The 20,870-nt window shown below is 45.5% G+C and overlaps 1 protein-coding gene across 2 annotated transcripts in view; it reads right to left on the reverse strand.

Annotated features, from left to right (window-relative positions):
• Positions 1-844: 844 nt before the first annotated feature.
• Positions 845-20,870, reverse strand: part of ugp2b (UDP-glucose pyrophosphorylase 2b) — a 113,095-nt gene continuing 93,069 nt past the window's right edge. For both annotated transcript variants that reach the window (XM_084322249.1, XM_084322248.1), the window contains exons 6-10: positions 11,828-12,125; positions 9,980-10,177; positions 5,927-6,169; positions 5,628-5,732; positions 845-2,251 (exon numbers count right to left, since the gene is read on the reverse strand). In XM_084322249.1, the coding sequence (XP_084178375.1) occupies positions 2,144-2,251; positions 5,628-5,732; positions 5,927-6,169; positions 9,980-10,177; positions 11,828-12,125 (952 nt within the window). In that variant the 3' untranslated portion in view covers positions 845-2,143. The remainder of the gene's footprint in view (positions 2,252-5,627; positions 5,733-5,926; positions 6,170-9,979; positions 10,178-11,827; positions 12,126-20,870) is intronic.

A 20,870-nucleotide genomic window follows, 5' to 3' on the forward strand; every position in this document is an offset into this window, starting at 1 on the left:
GTTTCAATATGATCCCCCAATCATAACTGTTGCTTCAATCACAACCGTTGCTTCCCTTTAAAAGCAACAGTTGTGATTGGAGGATCAAGGAAAAAGGGCAGGGTTTGAGATCAATTATATCATTTTACAACATTGTGTATCATCACTGACCTCAGAAATAGATCATATGGGCACATAGCCTTAAAAATCCTAAGGTCATAAACAGTTGGAGACAATTTGTTCAGGTTCAATTTGTTAAATAGGTAGGCCACGTTTTTCAGGAAAAATAAATCCTGTTGCCATGAGTAGCAGTGGCCAGTCAAATCAAGTTTTTTTTCTACACAATTGTAAAAGATCACCTGTAGATATGACATCACAGACTGCTTATTACCGTCACCAGCTATTGAAGAACTTGCCGGGCGTGGTGGCGCGTGCCTGTTATCCAAGTCACTGGGAGGCAGAGGTTGGCGTTTCGAGTGAGCTAGGGGGTTCTGCATTGTAGCGGCCTGTGTCGAACAGGTGTCCGTGCTAAGTTCGGTATCGATATGGTGCTCCTGGCGGAGCCTGGGACCACCAAGTCGTCTAAGGAGGGGAGAATCTGCCCAGGTCGGAAACGAAGCAGGTCAAATCCCCTGTGCTGTCTAGTAGTGGGACTCCAGGAGGGATTCTGAGCTTGACAACTCAACTGCATAAACAGGTTGTTGTGTTGGCTTCACTTTATCCATATTACTCTTATACTCAATTCCGTATGTTAAGGTGTTCCAACATTGGCACAACCCCCACCACCACCACCATCATCATTAACAACATCATGAGCTTCATCATTGCCATCATCATCATCTGCACACAAGACAAGACGCATAACTTTAGTCTTCCATATTGCACTTTATTCTGCTCTGGAGGGCAGAGCTGGGCTGGGCTGAGATCACGGCACTGTCACAGAACAACACTTATTGCTTTCACGCTCCTGCTCAGCACATAATGAACCCTGTACAGGTGCTCTCTCACACCGAAAACATACATCTTCATGATTACTCTCTCCAGACAGGTCATCAATATCTGAACGTGTGTCTAACTAACACTTGAGGAGGAGATACTGCACCTAATCTCTCTCTCTATGAAAAGAGCTGGTGTTCAGAGTGATGGAGGGATTGACAGAGTGATGAGTAGAGAGAAGGATGGATTGATTTGATGCAGTAATGTTCCGATGGAGGTACGAGAGGTTCAATCACAAACGTGAATTTGAAAATATCAACAAACTGTATTCAAAAGCTATCCAGTTAAAAAAAGAAAAAAAAGGTAATGTATAACATGGTGATTGTGAATATAATCGGCAGCTTAAACCATATGAATGTCATGTTGGGACTATACAAAAAAGGCATTTCACTCTCAATTGTCCTATCTCAAGCCCTGCCCTCTTTTCTTGATCCCCCAATCATAACTGTTGCTTCAATCACAACCGTTGCTTCCCTCTGAAAGCAACAGTTGTGATTGGAGGATCAAGGAAAAAGGGCAGGGTTTGAGATCAATTATTTCATTTTACAACATTGTGTATCATCACTGACCTCAGATATAGATCATATGGGCACATAGCCTTAGAAATCCTAAGGTCATAAACAGTTGGAGACAATTTGTTCAGGTCTCGCAAGGTATGCATCAGTATAATCAGTATAATATATATATATATATTATCTCTTACATGGCACAATCTCTTGAGTCTAGACATCATAGGGTGAAGTATGCTTAAAAAAAAAGTCCTCTGTATAGTACTGTGATTGCATCAGCAACAGCCTAGTAGAAGTATCCATGAGGGCAAATATGGTGGATAAATAATCATAATGTTTGTTCTTTCAAATTTACCACCATCTGCTGTCCTGGTGTTATTCCAGAGAATGGCCTGTAGAGGGCGACATCCACACTACAGACTGCTTCCTGCAGCCAGGTTTCAAACCAGTTGAAAGACGTACTTTCTCCACTACACAGCCCTGCACATGCAATCACACACTTTAGGGACAGTTATATAGCAATGTATCTGATGGTTCTCTGATAAAGGTGAGGTAAGGATGAAATTATTGTATGTCTACGTCACATGATAGGGATGTAACCGTCTTAAGTCACATGATGTGGGTGTCTGGGGTGAGAGGGTGATGATTGGAGAAAGGGCTCAGTGATCCAGGATGCGGAGGTTGCCGGATACAATTTTATTCTCAAGCATGGAGCCGGCTGGAATGTCAATTCTGTCTCCATGGTTGGCTATGATGATTACCGTTCCCTGGAAGAGAAACCAAGGATAAGTCAACCAAAGAAATTCTGTAGAGATAATGTGTGCTGCTTTGAATTAACTAATGGGTCTTAAGGACATTATCTGAATCTGAGCCAACAGAATGACCAGGAATGGGCTTATGTGAATCTAGAACCACCGCACAAGCCAGCAGTCACAAGATTATAAGCTTGACCTCCTAACATACCGAGTAGACAATTTATTCATTTCACATTGATGCTCCAGTGAATTATGAAGTTAAAGGAACACGCCAACGCCAACATTATGGGAAATGCTCTTACTGTCTTCTCCCGAGTCAGACTAGGGGGGGGTTGGGTGGGGGGAATTGTACATTGGAGGTGGTGGGGTTGGGTAGGCGGGGTGGGGGAAACTGTACAACTGTACAAGCAAAACTACATTGGAATATCTACGAAACCATACTTGGTTCCAAGAGGAGGGTCTCGTGTATTCTTGGATTAGGTCATTTACTGTACATTGGAGGGGGTTGGGTTAAGACATTTACAGGGGCCAGTTTCGAATTGCAGTCTCCCGTAGGTGTTCTTTGAGAGTGGTTTTAAAAGTGGGTAGTGATTTACATTCCTTTACAGCTTTGGGGAGGGAGTTCCACATTGATATGGCATAATTGCGAAACGTGTTTAGTCCCTTGTTTGGGCCGAATCTGGGTTTAACATGATTTGTGGAGCTCCCTCTGGTGTTGTGGTCGTGGTATTCACTGACCTTTGGGAAGTATTTTGACATGTACATGGGTATGTTAGTTGTGTAGTGTATCTTGTAGACCACGCCCATTGCAAGTTGCTGTACTCTGTCTTCTACTCTAAGCCATCCTAGGTAGTCAAAGTGGGCAGGGGTGAGGTGGGTTCTAGGAGTAAGGTCAAGTAGTAGTCTGACCAGTTTGTTTTGTGATGTTTGTAATCTTGCTTTTAGCGCCTTTGAGGTACTTTGGTACCATGAGGTGCAAGCATAGTCGTAGTACCCTTGAATGAGTGCTCCTGCCAGAGTCTTCAGGGTATTCTTGTTTACCAGAGAGGAGATCCGGTACAAGAATCTAGTTCGTTGGTTGACTTTTTGATTACATTGCATGCCATTTTGTCACAGGAAAGATTTGCCTCTAGGATGGAACCTAGGTATGTAATTTCGTCTTTCCTTGTGACAATATTGTCACCCACTGTAACTGAGAAGCCGTCGGTCTTGCTGAGTTTGTTATTTGATCAGAAGAGAATGGACTCTGTTTTGATAGTTTGTTATCAGCGAGCCAGGTGCAGATTCTGCCGAGTTCTGAGCTGAGGGTTTTTTCAACCTGTAACTTGTTCTTATCAGAGACCAGCAGGGCTGAGTCGTCCGCGAACAAGAACAAGTTGCAGTCACAAGCTGACAACATGTCATTTGCATAAATTAGGAACAGTAGCGGTCCTAGTATGCTTCCTTGTGGAACACCACAGCTCACTGTGAGGGGGGGGGGGGGGGGGGGGGGTAGGGTACCGTTTACCTCCACCATCTGTTCTCTCCCCTCAAGGTAGGATTGCATCCAGCTCACTGATAGACTATCAAAACCAATTGCTTTTAGCTTGTCAATCAGAATGGAGTGATTGACAGTGTCGAAGGCCTTTTGTAGGTCCAGCATGACCATGCCGCAGTATTTGCCCGCGTCCGCCTCTTGTTTGATGTGGTCGTTCAAATAGAGAAGGCATGTGTCAGTGGAGTGGGATGTTCTGAAGCCAGATTGGAATTCGTAGATTAGATTTTTTCCGGCTAGGTACTTTTCGACCTGTTCGTAGAAAATTTTGTCCATGACTTTCGAGATGGAGATAAGAATAGAAACAGAGCGGTAGTTGCCTGGGTCTAATTTGCTGCCCTTTTTGTGCAGAGGGGTCACTCTCGCAATTTTGAAGTCCTTGGGGACGTGTCCCTGTTTTATGGAGAGGTTTATTATGTGTGTGATGACTGGGGTGATGGCGGCTGCTGAGTCTCTGAGGAATTTGGAGGAGATGTTGTCATAGCCAGTGGCCTTGTTAGGTTGGAGGGCGCTCAGTTTTTTGAGTACCTCATCTGTTGTTACCATTTCCAGTCTGAAGTCGTCTTTGCGGACCCCTAGGTTTTTGTAGTATGCTACTATGTGTTCTACCCCATAATGCCCTGAGTGGGAGGGTAGTTTGTTTACCAGTGTTGTGGCTATGTTTGTGAAGAAAATGTTGAAGTAATTGGCTACATCCAGCGTGTCTGTGATGAGCGTGTTGTCAGTCTTTATGTTTGAGAATCTGGTTTTAAGTTTGTTACTGCAGCCTAGTTTATTATTGAGTTTTTTCCAAAGTTCACATGGTTTGTTTTTGTTTTCCTCAGTTTTGTCATTGATGAAATTCTTTTTAGCAGTTTTGATCATGGAGTTTACGTCATTTCTTAGTCTGTTTCTTTCCAGTTTGAGTTCAGTCACTTGGAGTTCACTGCTTGTGCTTTTGGTAAGCTTTGACTGACTTTTACGAAACTCAGAGCATTTTTTGTCTCTGGTTTTCATAGCGGCCAATATTTCGGAGTGCATCCACGGCTCAGCGCGATTTTTTACCCTGGTGGTTCTTTGACCAGTCAGCTGGTTCTTTTTAGCGTTTATCGCTTTTTTTTTTCTGGTCAAGCATGACCGACAGAAACAGGTTGAATGGGATATAGATTGGGGAAAGACACTCTGAGAAAATACGGCGAGTCCGGGAGTCGAACTCGTGTACCCCAGATCCGTGACGCGCACGGTTGTCCCCGACGCCGAAATGGCGCCGAGATACGCGGTGAGCTACTGGAGCTCCCCTTCCCTGGTGGTTCTTAGGGGGGCCATGTCGTTTAGTATTGTTGAAAATTTGGTTTTGAAACCAAGCCATGTTTCTTCAACCAGTGTACCATTGAGCTCATCTGACCAGTCCAGGCTCTCCAGTTCAAGGTTAAAGGCCTCGCTAGAGTAGGTTTTGAGGTCTCTAGATGTGACTGTTTTGTGACTGCCGGCCTTTTGTTTTAGCTTTTTGCGGGTACAGAATATCATATAATGATCACTTAACCCGCATGCTATCACCCCTTTGTTGGAGATCTTGGACTTGTCAGAGGTCAGGATGAGGTCAATGGTAGTCTGAGTTGATTCACATATACGTGTGGGTTGGGTGATCAGCTGGCTGAGGCCGTGCAGATCACAAAACCTATTGAAGGATTTGAAGACGGGTGCATCTTTTTGTTGCATATCCATGTTCCAATCCCCAATAATCAGTACAGTTACCCCAGTAAATTATATAACTGAGGGTGGAAACTCAAGACAATATAGCGCTTGCAGCCAAATAGCCCCACTGAGCTAGTGTCAAAAATCCCTGCATGCAATACTGCTTAAAAAAAAACTTGCCTTGAGAGAAACATGTTTCCCAAAGGTAACATCTCCAGACACTGTCAGATGATCTAGCTCAAGCATGTCAGGGATGCTCTCAAAGCGTGTCAGGTACTCCTGCACCTACACACACACACACACGCACGTTTTTGTTTGTTTTCCTTTTCATAAAAGTAAACTTTATTTTTTTAATGTAATTTTGCTACAATAAATGTAAAAACAAAAAAAAAAGGAAAATTATTTCTTATCTTAAACATCGAAACATTTGTTTCCTCAACATTAATGTTTATTTCTTGATTAGTAACAGAATGTGATACCTTGGTGAAGGAGCTGCCCAGTTTGACGTGCGGTGTGGTGGGGAACTCCCTCTTGCTGCTCATGGTGAGCGAACCCGCCTCCAGGCTGTACAGGTTGGACATGACCAATAGCAGGTCTGAAGTGGTCTTGACGGGCAGGAAGCGGCTGCGCGGAACGTTGATGCCCAGGGCGCTGTCGAAACACTTGATGGCGGCACCAACCGCTGTCTCCAGCTGGATCACATTCTGTCCACCGTCCAGCGTCTGGTGCCAAGATGCCAACCGAGATAGGAGGAAGAACACGCGTGGTTTGTTAAACAAAAGCTTTTCAATTGCTCTTCTTATCCGTCTGTGCGGGTAGAATTCGGCAGTGGCGTGTAACTCTGCCACTCTTACCAGCCACTTTGGCGGGTAGACCGTGCAGTGTCACAATTTTGGAGTCGTAGTGAAGAGTCGCTCTCTCGGAACGCAGTGCACGCCACTTGCTTACTTTCTCTCTCTCTCTGTCTCAAGTAGCCAAACTTTACACTATAAAAACAAACTGGATATTTGGATAGAATGTGTGTGATTTTTGGTTGGTGAAAATGCTGAGTGGCTAGTGACTTTGGAAAACCCCTAGCCACAGTGGCTGGTGAGCCAAAAAGTTAATGTCAAGCCCTGCATACGCAGAGCAAGTCTTAAGCACTAGGTGGCGATGTAGGTCAGAGATGATAACGAATGTGCTGCTTTGAATGAACTAACAAGTCATTAGGAGATTATGTTTGAGCCACCAGAATTTCCAGGAATGGGCTCATGTGAATTTAGAACTACCTCACAAGTTGGCAGTCACAAGATTATAAACTTGACCTCCTGACATACAGATTAAGAGAGTTAATTCATTTTACATTGATGCTCCAGTGAAATACAGTGGCTACTTTATCCAACATTATCTGTGATCCACAGGGGTCAAAGTTCATTTGAAACGGTTAGAATCCAAAGTGAAATTGTTACTTTTTTATTGGTAAGGTTACGGTTCACATTGCCAGTTGACAAACAAATCAAACTTTGTAAAACAAAGCCATGTAATTGTCAATTGTCAATCTACTTTGACGGTGTTACATATTGGCTTGCACAAATAGCCTATTGTACATTTTCCAATTTACTGGTGATTAATGCGCTAGCGTAGGCTTCTGTCACCTGAATTATGCAGGTCAGGTACATTTACATTTACATTTAGTCATTTAGCTGACGCTTTTATCCAAAGCGACTTACAAGTTCTGTACGACAGGTCATCAGGAAGGATACAACTCTATCAGCTGAGTAACAATGTTTATCAAAGTGTTGCGTGTTACAGTGTAGGTTAGTTTATTAGGACAAGTGCAATTTTGTTTGAAAGCAATGTTTAGTATCATGACATTATTTGGCTATTTTAGCAGCAGCTAAATTAATAACCTTGTGAATGAAGAGGCAAAAAGGATGATACTCTTTTGAAATGTGGATGCTGAGGAAGATGCTGAAGATAACATGGAAGGATAAGATCAAGAATGAGGAGGTACTGAGAAGAGCGGGTATGCAAGGAGGACAGCTGCTGGAGAGGTTGAAAAAGAGAATGATGGAGTTGTGCGGGCATGTTCTGAGAGGATCCAGCGGGGAGATGTTCAAGAAGGTGGTGATGGGGAAGGTGGATGGAAAGAGAGGAAGTGGAAGACCAAGAAGAGGCTGGGTAGACGACGTCTGTGATTGGAGCAGAGTGAGAGTCATGGAGTTGGAGAGAAGAAGTGTGGACAGAATGGGTTGGAGAGTGATAGGCAACCTTCGGAACGAAGAAGCCACCTGATGATGATGATGATGATGATGATGATGATGATGATGATGATGAGGAAAGAAATGCACTAGGAAAATGTCAAGAAAACCTGTTGAATCAGCTTCATTAAATGCAAATCGTGTCGTTTTCTGGTCTGATTGCTTTCACACCTCAGATGAACCGCTCCAGGGTTCACTTGGAAGCGGGCCGAGACCACCTCAAGCACGAGGACCAGAGTGTGGTTGTTTGGTGCTGACCTAAGTTTGATTCCGGTGTTCACACCAACCCAAACAAACCCCACCGAGGGGGTAAACGGTTCAGGGTTTGAGTTAGTCGATTCAACCGGACTAAACGAGGCAGGTGCGAAAGCGCATCTAAAACGGGATAATCCAATAACATCCTGTGGAAAGATCTTCTCACAGAGAGAACACAGGCGTTCCACACAGTGATGTAGATCAGGGGTTCTTGAACCGTGGGTCTGTACCCAAAACGGTTCATTGGGCTCGTTTCTTTTGGGTCCCCTACATCAGTGGTCCTCGTGTCAAGGACCTCCAAATATCAAACCCTGCCCTCTTCTCTTGATCCTCCAATCACAACTGCTTTTGTCGGACAAACAAAGCAACAGTTGAGACAGGAGGATCAAGAAAAGAGGGCGGAGCTTCAGGCGGTGGACTCCCTTTTGATAAGATGTTGTCTCTGGACCCTCATTTGAGCAGATCTTTGTTAGATGTGATTTAGTCCACATGGTGATTGTGAACATAATCAGCAGCTTAAACCATATGAATGACCATATGATCCGCCCCTTCCTGACAAAAGAAGCCACCCAACTCCTCGTCCAATCAACAGTCATCTCCCGCCTCGACTACTGCAACGCACTGCTTGCTGGCCTTCCGACCACTGCCACCAAGCCTCTTCAACTCATTCAGAACGCAGCGGCCCGCCTGATCTCAAACCTACCGAAGTCAGCCCATGTCACAAATCCACTTCAAGGCCCTCGACCTGGCATACCGAGCGGCGAAGGGAATGGCTCCCGCCTACCTCCGGTCAATGGTCTCTAACTACACACCCTCAAGACCCCTACGCTCTGCATCTTCTCAGACCTACTCCTATCCGAGCTCCGGGAGGGTCATCAAAGAGAAGTCGCCTATTCTCTGTCCTTGCCCCACAATTGTGGAACGAACTTCCTACCTTCATCATGTGCCTGCGGACCTGTTAGAAGCCTGCCATGTGCCCCTGGTGGAGAACCACTGCCCTACACGACCAGAACACTAGAGACTAGACTCAATTGACTAGGTGTGGGTCCCTGGCTAAAACAATTTAAGAACCATTTATGTAGAACCAACTACATCATATTGTAGGTACAGCATGTGACCTACAGGCAAATTAAATCTGTAGAAGGAGCTGGGAATCAGGAATTAGCTAGAGGGGCTTTGGCTTCTCGGTCAACCGGTTACACAGGACTGCAGATGCTGCACACATCCATACCCTGAGGGAACAAAGACCACATGTTTACCCTAGAATTTGTGGCCTTTGAAGGCAAATGTTTGGGAGGACTTTATCTCTCTGTCTCTATTACCCCCCCCCCCCCCCCCACACACACACACACACACACACACACACACACACACAAAACTACAACATGAGTCCAAGTGGGGCAGAGAAGCCACTAGAGAGGTGGCCAGAAAACTGGATCAGCTTTAAACACCGCTGTTCTCTCCTCTTTGTATGCAAATCCTATCGACACATCAAAACAAAAGCCTCAGAGACCCAGTGTTGCTGCGTGGACGCAGACATAAAAAGAAGTCTGTAGAATGTGGGGTTTTTTCTTTATGTTTTTCGTCACCAGCCTGTGTAGTTTTCATAAATGTATGATTTATTCATGTAGAGGCGCAGTGGTGAAACGATTTGTCTGTTCTGCCAAACCTGGCTACCGTTTTTTTATCACGACAAAGATGGCTTGAAAATGAAAGTGTGACGTCAGCGTCAGCAAAGGTGAGGGGTTGTGTGAAGTGTAAAGGTTAGGGGTCAAGGGTCACAGTGTGGCTCAGAGGCTCGTGCTGCCGATGTGTGAATTGTTGTAACCTTCCCCTTAACTCGTCGAGGCAAGCGTGACACACGTGCACACGGACGTTGAGGCAGTGAGGTCGTACACAGTAGTGAGGTCGTATACGGTGGTCGCACTTCCTTGTTTACTTTCATAAACTCGTTCAGTAGGGCCTTTCTGGTCCAATGCCAGGGGCACATCAAGGTTAGGAGTAAAGGAATGAATGTGAGTGAATGTGAGTGCTCACCTTCGGGTTGACTATGATCTCCATGTCCATGGCGTTCTGCTCCTGCAGCCTCTTGATGGCGGCCAGAGAGATCCACAAGTTGTTGGTGTTGAAGATCTTGAACTTGGTGACTGACTTGAACTCGTCTACGTGGGCCTTGGGCACCTGGGCGATCTCCATCAGACGCAGTTTGCCCTCGTACTGGATCAGCGTGCCACCCTGGGTATGATGGACAGTTTGAATCACACTTATTCACAGCAAGACTAATGGCGGCAGAACTGGACTAGAACTACTAGGATATCTGACCACTAAAAGTGTGTCCGACTCTTACCACCAAACCGGCATGGACTAGCCTACAATGTATGACGTATATCATGCCAGTTAGGGTACCTTGTGTATACTGTTTACTTTACTCATAGTATATATTCAGATTCTAATTCAATATTGCCCATATTTATTGTAACCTATAATATAACCAAGTGCATACAGACCCTCATCTGCACCTTTGATCACACTGTTTATTAATTATATTGTTAATTGTAGTTAATTATATTGTTTACACTGTTTACAAATGTTATTGCCTATATTTATGTCTTTCTACTATGCACATACCGGTACCCCCCTCCCCCCTCCCCCATGCTGCTATGATGCCCACATTTCCCCAAGGTGATCAATAAAGGAATATCTTATCTTATACACACACACACACACATATAGAATCTTTATTTATGTCCACTAGATACAATGTTTAAAGGACACAAATATTATCAGTGCAATTGGACATTGTGAGTTACTCTGTTACATTCGTGCCCAAATTGGCAATGGCAACCAAAGTTACACACACACACATAGGATGATGAACCTGACAATCAACACACAGCTCATGGGTACAGATAGCAGCGTCTTCTCCAAATTACGCGGCTGCCAATAATAGCTGACACTGAGCAATATCTTGCTAACTAAGAACATATTGCACATTACTACATTAACGGCGGCAGTTGCGACGGGTGTTAAGAACGGCGCGCTCCAGCACACACACCAAAGCCTCTAACACAGTGGTGCATAATGAGGCAACATTCTTTAGAGTGAACCAATCAAATATGAACAATACAGTGCTGGGATCTCATTGCTAATTTACAACAACTGTATTATGGCTTAGTATTTCCTTGACACAGAGAGGACAGCGCTGTGGATACTATGATATTATTAGCGTGCCACCCTGGTTATCACAGGCAGTTCGTCATTATCGTGCTACATTCCAAACTGACATGACCTCGGTGGAAATGCCAGCAAAGCCTTCATGAACTCACATTGCATAGGCTAACAGTTGTCATCTATTGACCACTATGAGACTTAACGGGTCGCAACCGTAGCTCGAATATTAACCTCTGATGCCCAATAACCTAGTAACGCCTACATTTAGTCGTCTAGCTGACACTTTTATCCAAAGCGACTTACAAGTTCGGTACTACAAGTCAGCAGGAAGGGCACAACTCTGGCAGCTAAGGGTAAGTGATACTGTGTCGAACTTGAGTGCTACAGTCTTGAGTGCATAATGGTAAAGACATATTAGCATAGTAGGTAGTAATATAGGCAAGGTAGATTCCTTAGTAGCAGAGTGTATAATAGTAAAAGACAGTACAAAGGTAAAAAAAAGAATTCTAATAATAATTCATTTCAGATATTGATAGAAGAAGTGTGTTTTTAGGTCAATTTAGGAAAATTGGTCGGGTTTCGGCTGTCCTGACTGTGGAGGGAAGTTCATTCCACCATTGTGGAGCAAGGACAGAGAATAGCCGGTTTCGCTTTGATGACCCCCCCCCGGAGCTCGGGGGTCACACACACACACACACATACACACACACACACCTTAACGTCGGCGCGAGTCTTGTCCGTCACCTCCATGACAAACTCGCAGCGCGTGCCGTTGGGCTGGCTGACCAGATGGTGCAGTATGTGGAGATCCACCGTGGCTCCCAGGTTATCGATGTTGGACACAAAGATGTACTCCTTGCCCTGCGCTATGAGCTGGTCCAGCAGGCCAGAGTTGTAGAAGCTGGCGTAGATGTCCCCGTGGCCGGGAGGGTACCAGACGTCGGCATTCTCCCCGGTCATGCCCATGTCGGTGGCCACCGGTAGGAGTGACTCTTTGCTGATACGCGGATACCTGGGAGGAGGAAATGATGGCAGGAGAGGGGAGAGCGGGTGGAAAAGAGAGGGACACGGAAAAAAGAGAGATCAGTAACTATTCAAGAAAGATGTGACTGAAAATCGGTAGTGGAAAGTAATGGATTAATGGATCGAGGATTGAATGGTCCCAAGCTGTGAAGAAGAAGAAGTCTTTAATTGTCATGCAGATTAACACACACGCATGCGAGATGGGCGACCCACAGGAACACACACTGAGATGAAATGTCTCTCTGCACTTCTCCCATCCTGTCATTCTTCCCCCCAAGGGCAGCCGGGAGCGGACATGGGCTGCGGCGTGGGCCGCGCCTGGGGAACGATCCAAGTGCTCCTGTCCGTCTTCGTCAGGGACGCGACAGCGTTAGTGATCTGTTCTGCATGTTTTTCCATTGGGTTTATCTTATTGGGAGGGGAAACCCTTGCGAGCAAGCCTGGGAGATACCCCACCTGGGTACCTGGCAACGTGGCAACCTGGTCCCCAAGTCGGAATCGAACCCTGGACCTTCTAGCTGTGAGGCAACAGTGTTAACCACTACACCACTGTGGCGCCCCAGTGGCATACACAACATACTTTAGTACTTTAGTACATTCAATAGAAAATACATCTCTACTTTTACTTTTTTTAATAGAGGACTTTTATTAGAGTACTCATTGATCAGGCTATTTATACCTTTACTTAAGTAAAGGAACAGTGTACTTCTTCCGCCACAGCTGAGAATAGACAGATGAAATCATTAAGCTTCGCCAAAAATGCAGAGGCGTTTTTTAAACGGATTGTAAACATACAGTAATACACTCGTAATATTCGCGCACATCACAAGCTCATCTAACACTACGGAATGCCAAGGCAAATACCACGCAAACATACATCTTTTTTAATATCACCAAAGGACTTCAAACGATCAAGCTCGTCTGGGCAAACCTTTTAAGTCTTTCCACAAAAAAGGAGGGCGTGGCCAGGCGGCATAGGACGTGTTTCACTTAAGCTCCCCAAAGTACGTTATTTTATCACACTTACCCATTAGTCTTTATTTTATTTTAGTTTTTTTCACAGTATTTTGTTAGATACGTCGAGTATACACGTTTTTTAGCATTGGAGATGGCAGCTAAACGTTCGATGACTCGGGGGGGGAACGAAGCAGTCGGCTAGCGTGTCTCCCTCTGTCTAACTGAACAAGACGAGCCTTGATACCATTCACAGGCTAATAGCTGAAGCTGCCGTTGAATCGGCCAGGAAGGTAAAGGAGCAATTTGAGAGCTTTGGACAAAAGGTTACGTTGGAAATCAGGACAGCAATTGATTTGGTCATGGAGAGGGTGGAATCGCTGAATTCAATGGCCACGGCTAATTCATCTGAAATAATATCCCTAACTGAGGAAACGTCCAGACAGGCAGAGAGACTACTTAGCCTGGAGGGGGCCTTGCTCGATAAGCAGTCGGAAATGGCCAGGATGCAAGCTACAATCTGTGAGATGCAGTCTCTCTCGAGACGTTTCAACTAGGGATGGGCATTTAAAAAAAAAATCCAGATAGATTGATCACATGATGTACTCGAGTAGTAGGGGTGGGGGAAAAAATCGATAAGTAGTAGTATCGCGATACTGTATCGATACAGGGACGGCAAGTATTGATATTTAATTATTCATTAAAAAAGAGAAAAAAAAATTGTATAAGGAAGTTGCATTGTTCATTGTTCATTGTCCCCTCCCACCTGCAGTGTCTAGACCTTGCGGTATCTGACCACCATGCCATTCTTTTCACTGTCCCTATCCCCCCGCCCAGGCAGCGCCCAACGCGCACCCTCACATTCAGGGACACCAAGTCAGTGTGTGCATCAGCCCTATCTGACCTCATCACTACCCACATGGCCCCGGTTCCCTCCGATACCTCCCCGGACACCTTAGCGGCCTGTTACAATGCCGCCCTCTCCCTCAGCCTGGACTCTCTGGCGCCCCTCAGAAGCCGGAATGTGTCCTTTCCTCGCCCTGCCCCATGGTTTACCTCTGACCTCCGCTCTATGAAAAGAGTGAGTCGACGACTGGAGCGACTCTCCAGGCGATCTGGCCTCACCGTCCACCGTCTGGCCTTCGTCGACCACGTGAGGTCCTACAGAGAGGCTCTCTGACTAGGACTAGACTAGGACCGCGTACTACTCCACCCTCATCACCTCACAGCAAAATAACCCCAGATCGCTTTTCTCAACCATAAATCGTCTCCTCCGCCCTCTCACTGCCTCCCACACTGATGCTCCTGACCTCTGCTCTAAGTTCCTGGACTTTTTCCAGGCTAAAGTGACTTCCATCCACCAACAACTCATGGTGCCCGCCCCCTCCCCTCCTCACTTACCCCTGACGCCGGACTACATGCTCCCAGCTGCATCCCTCCATCCCCAGTGCTCTCTCTCCTCCTTCTCCCCAGTGGATGTTCCGCTGGTCATGAAGCTGGTTACCAGAGCCAAAGCTTCCACCTGCTCCCTCGACCCCATGCCTACGGTACTGGTCAAGGCCTGCCTTCCTACCCTCTGCCCCATCATAACGGACATCATCAACTCCTCTCTGTCATCTGGAATAGTTCCCTCCTGTTTCAAAACCGCCTCCATCACTCCCATCCTAAAAAAGCCTGGTTTGGACCCTGAGGTGCTGGACAACTACCGGCCGATCTCCAACCTTCCTTTCCTAAGCAAAACCTTCATCAACATCTGTCCAACCATGAGCTCTACGAACCCCTTCAGTCAGCCTACCGAGCACATCACAGCACAGAGACCGCCCTCATCAAGATCACTAATGACCTCCTCCTTGCTGCAGACTCCGGACACATCAGCCTCCTCATCCTTCTCGACCTCTCCGCGGCGTTCGACACAATATCCCACTCAGTCCTCCTCAAATGCCTCTCCGACAACCTAGTACCGGTACAGCTCTGTCATGGTTTCATTCATATCTCACTAATAGATCTCAGTTTGTCAGCGTCAGCGGCTCATCCTCCCCCCCGGCCCCAGTCAACCACGGTGTCCCCCAGGGCTCTGTGCTGGGTCCCCTACTATTCACCATTTACATGCTCCCCCTCGGTCAGATTATACGTCACCACGGACTCAACTTCCACTGTTATGCTGATGATACTCAGCTCTACATCAGCACCTCACCATCCTCCCAGCTCCCCCCACAGTCTGTAGTCAACTGCCTCCACGCTATAAAAACCTGGATGGCAACCAAATTACTTAAACTCAACAGCAAAAAGACAGAGCTCATGGTTGTGGCCCCCAAGGCACTGCTCGGGAAGGTTGGAGATCTCCTCCTCCACGTTGACGGCTGTTCCATCTCCCCGTCTCTCGAAGTCCGTAACCTGGGCGTCACCCTTGACTCCACACTTTCATTTCACTCCCACATCAAATCTGTCACCAAGTCTGCCTTCTACCACCTCAGGAACATCTCCCGTCTCCGACCCTCACTCTCAGACTCTGTGGCGGAGACCCTGATCCACTCATTTGTCACCTCCCAGTTGGACTATTGTAATGGAGTCCTGTTCGGGGTACCCAGCAAAGCCCTGGACAGGCTCCAGTATGTCCAGAACTCAGCTGCCAGGGTTCTCACTCACACCAAGCCCTGGCAGCACATCACCCCCACCCTCATCCATCTCCACTGGCTTCCAGTCAGGTTCCGCATCACCTTCAAACTCCTGCTCCTCACCTACAAATCCCTCCATGCCCTCGCCCCCCGGTACCTGTCTGATCTCCTCCACCAGTACACTCCATCCCGGAACCTACGATCCTCTGATCTAGGTCTCCTCTCCATCCCTCGCACCAGGTTACGGACTTTTGGGGACAGAGCCTTCAGCGTGGCGTCCCCTACCCTCTGGAACTCTCTCCCCCCCGAAATCCGCAACGCCCCAACCCTGGACACCTTCAAATCCGCTCTAAAAACACACCTCTTCACCAAGGCTTTCCCCATCAGTTAGTTTTAGATTAAATTAGGTCCATTATCCCCTACTTTCCCTCATCCCCTCTTCCCCCTCCCCCCTACTTTCCTTGCCCTATTTTTTGTCCTGATTGTAAAGCGACCTTGGGTTCTATGAAAGGCGCTATATAAATTTTATTTATTATTATTATTATTATTTCAATACCTGTAATAGTACAGTAGTCCACACACACATGTGCATTCAGTTAAATTGGAATATGAATGTAATACAAACAGTTCAGTTTGTCAGGTACATGCAACACAGATTACAGTGTTTACATCTGTCTGCTTGAGAAAATACCATGTTCTGCAATAAAAATTATTAAAGTGAGATGAACAGACTGAACTTTATTTTATTAGATCAAACATGTTGACAAAGTTGTACTTTGCAGTTGAAAAAAGGTAATAAATAAAATTTGATAAAAGAAAAAAAAAAGAAAAATGCCCGCAATACTCAGCGTATTATATATTATACTATCGTATCGTGACGCAAGTATCGCGATAGTATCGTATCGTGAGGTCTCTGGCGATTCCCACCCCTATCGAGTAGTGATCGATTACTCACTGTCTTCTCTCCTCCTACAGAAAGTTGTTGACGCACACACACGCTGCTCTCAGTGCTCTCATTGCCCCTCCCCCTCACAGACCCGTCTTGTCAACATCCTCTCATTCTCTCAGAAGATAGCAAGAGTGCAGCTCCTCTTTCAACGTGACTGAAGCATTAAACAAAATGGCCCAGTAAATGATTAACTTTAGATTAATACACAAGGCGTTGTCTAACGTTATCTACCTGGCTAGCTACTGATAGTTCATAATATCAACGGCTGATAACATCATTGGCATTCGTTTTTGCAGCTGTTGGCTAGCTAGCTATCATTCTGCCGTTGGCTAACGTTAGCTACCTAGCAACTGTAGCTAGCTAATACGGGCTGTGCTGGCTGGCTACCTTTTAATTCGCAATGGAGTGGAGCTAACTGTACAAATCGATGTGATTGGCTGAGACTGTATTTTGTACGGTTGGCTGGCTGGCTGCTGTGGATTCGGGTAGCCAGCTAGCTGGCTGGCAGTTCGTAATGCAGTAGCTGGCTAGCTGGCTGTTGTTGGTTGAAAGATCGAGTTTTCTCATAGCCGTGAGTAATCGATCAATCGATTACTCACGCCCACCTAGTTTCAACATCCGTATTGTGGGAGTCCCGGAGGGGTCCGAAGGGAGCCGTCTCGTGGACTCTATGCCCGGCGTGTTGCAGCAGATTGTGGGCCTTGGCGTTCTGGCTACCCCTCCATTGTTTGAGACGGCCTACAGAACTGGCCCGGCGAGGTCCGACGGGAACCGGGCGCCTAGACACATTGTTGCGAGGCTTCACAGTCTAAGCACGAAGGAGCTGATTATTCAGACTCTCTCAGCCAGACTCTCTGTGAAAATTAAGAAAGAAGAACACCGTCAGATATGGCCGCTAATAATGGAAACTAGCTGAACAATTATGTTGAATGACACTGTGCTATCGTAACAGGCTAGGCTAACCTAGGTTTGTTTAACCAAGCTAGCTGGACAATTGCTAAATGCTACACGTGCGCATTCAAGCTAACTGGGCATATGAGTGAATAGACACAACAGGTATGTGGAATGACACGTTTGCTATTTCAACAGGTTAAGCTGGCCCCATGTTTATTTAATTCTTTTTTTCTTTGTTAAACTAAGCTAGCTGGTCAATTGCTGGAGTGCTGCACGTGTCCATGGGAGATAACTGAACACGGCCATGTGCGTGAATTACATTATGCTCCGTCACATCAAGCTAACCTCGTGTGCGCAGGACTACATGTTATGTGCTCATTCAAGCTAGCTAGCTAGCTATTGGGTTATGTGTTGATTTGGAATGTCTTTGTCTAGTGGTTATGAGGAGTATTAGAGTATTAGTGTATGGAATGTCATGCTGTTTTTGAGTACGTTTTCGTTTTCTCTGAGATGTCTCAGTTTGTTGTTTTATTGATATTTGTTGTTTTATTGATATTTGATTTGTTCTATATGTTTGTATATTTGTTATTGTGGCTATGAAAACAAGGCACAATCAAGCTGAAATTGACATTAAATTGCTCTTACCTGTGGCTGGTGGGATTCCAGAAAGAGTATTCCAATTATTTGATTGCCATATGGTAGATCGTATATGTCCATTTGGGCCACGACATAACCCACCACAGCATAATGAATCGGGGGTCCCGAAAACTATTCAATGCGATCGGGTGAAGCCCTCGGTCCAGGCTACTCGACGCACAGCCCCATACACAGAGTCTCAAAGGGAGTGCAACATCGGCCGCATACCACCAGGCGGTGGTATTGGACTTTTGCAATCTCAGACTCATTCCCTATGGTAACACAGCCTTCCTGGATCGATTATGAATGGAAATAGCGAATAAAAGAAATAACGAGTATACTCGTTGTTGGCATCCAATGATTGGCAGCCAACAACGAGTATACTCGTCGTTGGTGGGGAATGAGTTAATGTGGGCCACAGTTATAATTATGTTTTGCTTATGCTGTTGTACCGAGGTTATATCAGTATTTTGTGGTTTTTGTTTAGGTTGCTGGTGTTGCTTTTATTTTTATAAGGAATTACGGGTATCTCCAACCAATTTGCCTAGATAGAGGTACGGTGAGATGCTCGACTTATCTATTTAAGGACTAATGGGGGGATAATAGAGGGGGGATCAAAGATGGGACAGCCTTATGAACCTATGTCCCCAACGGGAGATAATATTAGATTACGTGGCAAGTTTTCCCTTTTTTTATTTTATTTTTATTTTTATATGTATGTGGGGACCAGTAGGGATGGATATTGGATGTATACTATGGATGGATGGATAGATTTACCAGTTCAGGATCAGTAACATCTATACTGGTACTCACTCTTTTGTTTATGTGTTTTTGTTTTTGTATGGGTGATGGGTAAAAAAAAAAAAGTGTCAAGATTGACAATATACGTATGTACATTTGTGTGTGTATGTACGTATGTATGTACGTGTATGTATGCATACATGTATGTGTGACTATGTATATGTGTGTGTACTCTAAGGCCATGTCCAGACGAAACCGATTTCGGTCGTATCAGTCAAAGTATTTGATCGTATGCACCTTTCATCCACACGGAAATGCGTTCTGGCAGCCTGAAGACGCTATTTTCTGAAACCAACTCCCAGAGCGCGCAATTCTGAAGACGCTCCCCTTGCGTCGCCGTCTTTACAAGCGATACAAGTCTTTTCCTGAACTGTTGACACGATAGCCCACCTCTCCCTTACCCCGCGTGTGCAAACTCCCACATCACAAAAACAGAGTGCATAAGTTGAGTGGCAGCGTGCTGCAACACCAATACTAGACTGAAAAACGGCTGAGTACATCTCCTGTTCTGAGTCAGACACAAACACACACACTGGAGAGAGGGGAGGATACAATACACGATACTAGCTAGAGATTAGCGTCACATAGCTGGCCTTTTTCTGAAAACCCAAGTAGTAGCCAAGCACATATTGTTCCATAGCATACGCCTTCAGTTGATCATGACAAATCCTCTCTTACCTTGACGATTAAAAAACCTCCATCATTTAGTAAATAGTATTCCCATGGCTGGTGTTGAGCTGTAGCCAGCCAGCTAGTGTTGATGCTATTCAAAATGCTATCAACATTAGCTAACCAACTAAATACAATAGACAGTGGTATCCTGAGGTAACGTTAAATACGTTTGCTAGTCGAAATGACTGGACATAGGGACAAGTTAAACATCAATCAATTACTTTAATACAACACAGGTAGTTTGAGCCGCGGTCTCTCTCTCTCCACTCCTTTGGAAACGAACGTTATGTTAGCTCAAAATCACAGAACCGGACGATAACAGACAACGATAACACTTCCGGTCAGGGGTTTTCAAAATAAAAGAGCGACGTCTAAAACAGGAAAGACATTTATTTTGTACATTTGTGGCACGCACTTTTTACGGAATCCTTTTTTTAAATGAAAACTAAATGAAAACGAAAAAGATCAAAATAGTTTTCGTCTGGACAAGGCCTAAATGTAGAGTGACTTTATTGACACAAGTATATAAAAAAGAAAAAATAGTACGTGGTAAGTATGTGAAGCCAACCCTTATGGATGACAGATCAATATATCGTTGGCCTCATACGATAGTTGCCTAGGTCATTCCCTTTTTTGTCAATTTGAGATTTCTGCCTGACTGTACTCTCCTTCATCTTCCTGGCTTAGTGCCCATGTCCTCGGCCAGTCAGAACACTTGTTACGTTAAAAAATCCCCATTTGCCTGACTCACTCGTATGACTTGTGACTGACTTCCGAGGCTCATTTACAACAGTCTTGGAGGGTGACTTGGGCGGCTGTCGTATGAGGCTAACGATATGGATTAGAAGGGGGGGGGGGGCAGGGTTGATAAGAGCTAATGGGGGGGGGGGGGGGGTGATAGATTAGTGATGGGGGGGGGGGGGGGGGGTCTGGGTATATTTTGTATTTGTTTTTTTGTCAGGTTTTGGGTCTGTTTGTTATTTTTGTTGTCTTGTGATTATTGTAGTTATTGTTGTCGTCAATGTTGTTTGTTGTTGAAAAAATAAAAATAAATAAAAATTATAAAAGGCTTTTCACTCTGCGTGCGTGAGCCTGATCAAAGAGGTCCTGAGTCGGCTGAAGTTAACAACACTCTTGGTCTTTGGGGACGAGAGAGACGGAGAGAGAGACCGAGTGAGAGCCGGCGGCTGAAGGGAGACCTTGGCAGAGTATG

Source organism: Notolepis coatsorum, assembly GCF_963971535.1.
Source record: "Notolepis coatsorum genome assembly, chromosome: 9".
Classification (NCBI taxonomy): domain Eukaryota; kingdom Metazoa; phylum Chordata; class Actinopteri; order Aulopiformes; family Paralepididae; genus Notolepis; species Notolepis coatsorum.